Genomic DNA, 4,340 nt, shown 5'->3' with positions numbered 1-4,340 from the left:
TAGTCAGCAGCCATAAATCTTATGTTGGTCATGCTGTAGCCATATCTGATACTGGCCAAATACTTTATATGCTGTGCTAACTTGTCCTCCTCCAGGGAAGACAATAGAGTCTCTGGTCCAGGACGTGCCTCAAGGGTGACATTATGTCTAGTCCTGTCTCTCAAAGTAGACTCCGGTACATGGTACACTCTAGATGCCCAATAAACAGACATGCCATTTGAAACACAAGCTGCATAGGCTCTCTTAAGGCTATCCTTGTCATATGGCTGTTTAAGCCTGCTTTAGGAACCCTGAAAAAAAAAAAAAAAAAAAAACTATGGTGTGGTATAGGTTTTGGAGTTTTAGGCAAACAACAACAACAAACAAATGGAGTCCTGTCAGCAGACGGAAGATGTCAATCTTAAAATAGAGGAAAGTTACCAAAGAAGAGACATTTTTGTGAATGATTTAGTTAAAGTTTTGCATTTACAAGGTAAAATTTGTGATTTACTTACCTTTAGTCGGTTCATTACTGTAAAATGTTACTCAAAACACTGCTGAATAAAAGTAGGTCACAAATATTTACAATAGGTGGCGCTGTGATTCAACCTTGTGAAAAATAAAAATAACGCAAGAATAGATTTAACGCGAGAATACCAGCAAAGAGTATACTTTCACCCTGAAATAGTAAAAAACAATTGTTCATTTTTATTTACATTTTCCGTTCGATATTTTATTTTTATTTTTCTGTTTGTTCAGGTTCCCTGTTTTATTATAGTTCCCATATAAGGACGCAGGAAACCAGTGTACGCTTCCGTTTCAATTAGAATACATCAGCTTTTATCGTTTTCTTAGAATTCGAAAAGTTGTGATGTGTCAATTCAGTATTTCAAACGAAAGTTTTCGAACCCATCACTATCTAGCAGGTAATCGCGTTACCGTAAAAGCTCGCTTTTGCAAGCAGGCCAGCTCTTCAAGCTCACTATTAAAATGTTCAGTAACTTGAGTAAGTTTCCAATAAACTGTTTCAGGCTTTATGATTCAGAGGTTCAAAATAGTAAAAGGCTTAGATGACTGTGTTTTTGAATTTTTTTTTAGTTATTCGGCATCAACAAGGGGACAATATAATTTACAACTAGAAATGCCTCGTAGTAGAACAACTCATTGCTTACATCAGTTTTCAAGATGTGTAATTAAAACATGGAATAATTTGCCAAAAAACATAGTAGACTCAAAAAGTGTTAATGAATTTAAAATAAAACTAGACTAACATTGGACCGGAGACATTCCCTATAAAGTTTAAAATGTTGTTATTGAAAAATTATGCTGTTTAAATTATACAGCAGAGTGAACAGAACTCTATATAAATGTATATGATTAAACATAGAAGTGGTGAGAGCAATAAGAAGGAGTAGTGAAAGATTGTCAAAAGAAGAGGGGCTTAGAAAGGGCATGGCCCTAATCCATCAGATGAGGCCTCCAAGGGGAAAGTGGACACTTGGCATTTGTTCACAGTACTTAGCCGTTGTCCGAAAGATACTATCATTATGTTTGATGAGCATTTTCTTAAATCCCCATTCTGTAAATATATACATGTATTTTTTTTTAAATCACGATTTTGCTACAATGTATATTCTGGAATAGACCATGGGACAGTGTCAAAGTTTATGAAATTAAAGGCATCATTTTAAGTCATTGAAGCTGACTTATTTGCTTTTTTTTGTATTTTCTTTCTCACACAGTTCATTTATTGACAGGGAAATGAGTTAGCTGTAGGTAATGTAGATGGGATGCTGGCAGTTTTCAAAGGTAGAGGACCTACCCCATGGAGGACCTGTTCTAACTTGGGCATGGTGAGAATCATTTTTCTAATCTATACTGGGTAAGCATGTCTACTTCCTGTGCATGCAAGAAATAATACATACCAAATTAAATGAGCTTGCAGTCAACCATACAGTGTTCGAAACTTTTTTTGTTCAGTAAATTCTATTTATAACCAGCCAAATTGGCTTTTTAGTTTTTTTTCTCAATTCCAAATGAGGGCATCCATGGTTGAACGGTTGGGTCAAGCCACTTGCCTCTTCCCACTAGGGGTTCAAAACCTGCCTGGCACACAATTTTTCAAGTGAGGAAGCTTTCTAGCTAGCTTATAGAATGTTGATGGTTCGCTCAGGTGCCCATTCAAGTCTGAAATGATGCAAGGAGGTGCCAGTAAAGTTGGAAAGTCAACTGTTTTGGTGCAACATAAAACCCAACAAAGAATGAATAAAAATGTTCCTAATAAAACAACATTAATGGCATTCCTAAAATCATGATGTCATGACTAATATGTTACATTTACCCTATTACAGATAACATGTGTTGGTGTCAGTGATATATTAAGCAGAGGAAAGGTGATTATTTGCATTTTTTACACACATGCAAAACTGATTTTATTAATGTAAACAGTGCTAGTAATGATAATTAATTCAAATGTGACTTTGAGTGTCAAGGTCTTATATAAATTTGTATCAAAATTTGACTAAAAGAAAGGTAATAGAACATGAAAAATATTGATATATGTATTTTACAGAATAACTTGTACTGCCTGACTGCAGAAGGTTGGTTTTATTTGTTTGATGTCAAAGTGGATTTCCATGATGGAGAAGGACATGAGGTAAATATAGATGATATCTGATCTATTTATAGCAGACACTTTACATTTGTACCTTGCTGGAATTGAAGTGATAAGTCTGTGGCACGTGTATAGAGCCAGGCCAGGCTGTATCAGGTTCTATACTCAGGTCACCCAAGACCGCCTCCGTGGTCGAGGGGTTAGAGTTGATGACTTCTAATCCAGTTACCTCTCTGGCATGGGTTTGATCCTCGGGAAATACTTTGGTTGTTTAGCGCGGAGGAAGGTAGTGTGGTACTGATGTAACTCTCCAGGAATGATGGTTAGGAAACTACCCGCCTATATGACTGAAATACTGTTGGGAAAAGGCGTAAAATGAAACAAACAAACAAACTGGTCAACCAACTTCACTCGTGTGTACAAACAGCAATAAAGCATGCTAATGTTAGTATTGCACTGTAGGTACATCAATGAAAAATTTTAATCTGTAAAACCATTCTTAGTTTAATATGTGGTAAATAGAATTTAATATTTGTGTACTGTAGGTTCAATCTTTACTCATTGAATAAAACAATATTTTGCTTTCAAGAGGTTTGCATAATGTGATTTTATTCAATTTGTTCAATAAATTTAGTATTAAAGCTACACTCATTCAATATCCTCTATATATTTAATCTTACTGTAACTACAACTCAAAGTATTTAATCTTTATTTTAATCACATACTGATCAATTCTAATAAAGATATGTTTTACATTTTTCGCAGAGTCATGATGAGGATTGTGGTGACAATTTAAAGCCAATATTTACACAACATCTACCTCCTAATGGTAAAGTTATGCAGGCAGCTGATGTAGGTAAGTTATGATATAGAGCACAATGATTTTGTTTTGATTAGATATAAGATGATTATGTCAATTATATTTGACAAGAAGTGAGATTTTTTTGGTCATGAAAGAGTTTCAGGTTTATTCAAACTAAGTAAGCCTCTAACTTAAGATCCCTGTGGTTCAGAGGCAAACCACTCCCCCCCCCCCCTGTTATGGTGAGTGATATTATACACTGATAGATGTTAATAATATTTCTAAGAATGTCAATTCCTTGAAGAAAAAATAGATTTATTTGAATGCTTGATTTTATTTATTTCGAGCTTGTCTGTTTCAAAGAAAAAGTTGAGCTATCCTCATTGTTGTTGTTATGTAAAAAAACCTTAATGTAGTCCATTATTCAAATGTTCTAAAGGTTTTTAACATGTTATGAAACTTGCTTATCATGACAAGCTGCAGTTCATTCTTTTATAACAATGATAAAAATAGTAAAGGCTTCATTTAAAACAATCTTCCATGTGTGCCATCAAATAATTGTACAAAAGACAATGTAACATAAATGTTAATCATTAATAATGAAAATTTCAGTAAATATAATTTTATTAACATAGTACTGATTTACCCAGAGTACATCCACTTTATGTAAGCTTTTTAACATGTTATAAAATGTTCGTTTCCAGACGGAGATGGGAAGTTAGAGTTGGCTATGGGATATTCTGACAGAGTTATAAGATTGTATAAGTGGATAGGACCTACATCCTTTGATAGTGAGACAGAAACTAAAGGTTCTATGGTGCAGATAGAAAAATGGCAGTTGGCTGGTCAGGTAATGTTTAGTAAAATGTAGTTCTGCAGTCATATCTTGGCAAGTGGTTGCCAGACTATTGTGTTTGGATTCATTTCACATGACGATCAGTTTTC

General features: G+C 34.4%; 1 protein-coding gene across 1 annotated transcript; it reads left to right on the top strand.

Moving 5' to 3' along the window:
• Positions 1-316: 316 nt before the first annotated feature.
• LOC132725555 (KICSTOR complex protein ITFG2-like) lies at positions 317-4,245 on the top strand (the record flags this gene model as incomplete). The annotated part of the gene is made up of 7 exons (XM_060710691.1): positions 317-324; positions 1,078-1,168; positions 1,737-1,832; positions 2,331-2,372; positions 2,552-2,635; positions 3,359-3,449; positions 4,100-4,245. Coding segments are annotated over exons 1-7 (558 nt in total), but the record flags the coding sequence as incomplete, so codon positions are not given.
• Positions 4,246-4,340: the final 95 nt, after the last annotated feature.

This window comes from Ruditapes philippinarum, unplaced genomic scaffold (genome assembly GCF_026571515.1).
Source record: "Ruditapes philippinarum isolate M1 unplaced genomic scaffold, ASM2657151v2 ctg20492_1_1_1_1, whole genome shotgun sequence".
In the NCBI taxonomy this organism is placed as follows: Eukaryota; Metazoa; Mollusca; class Bivalvia; order Venerida; family Veneridae; genus Ruditapes; species Ruditapes philippinarum.
This window is presented reverse-complemented; position numbering and strand designations above follow the sequence as displayed.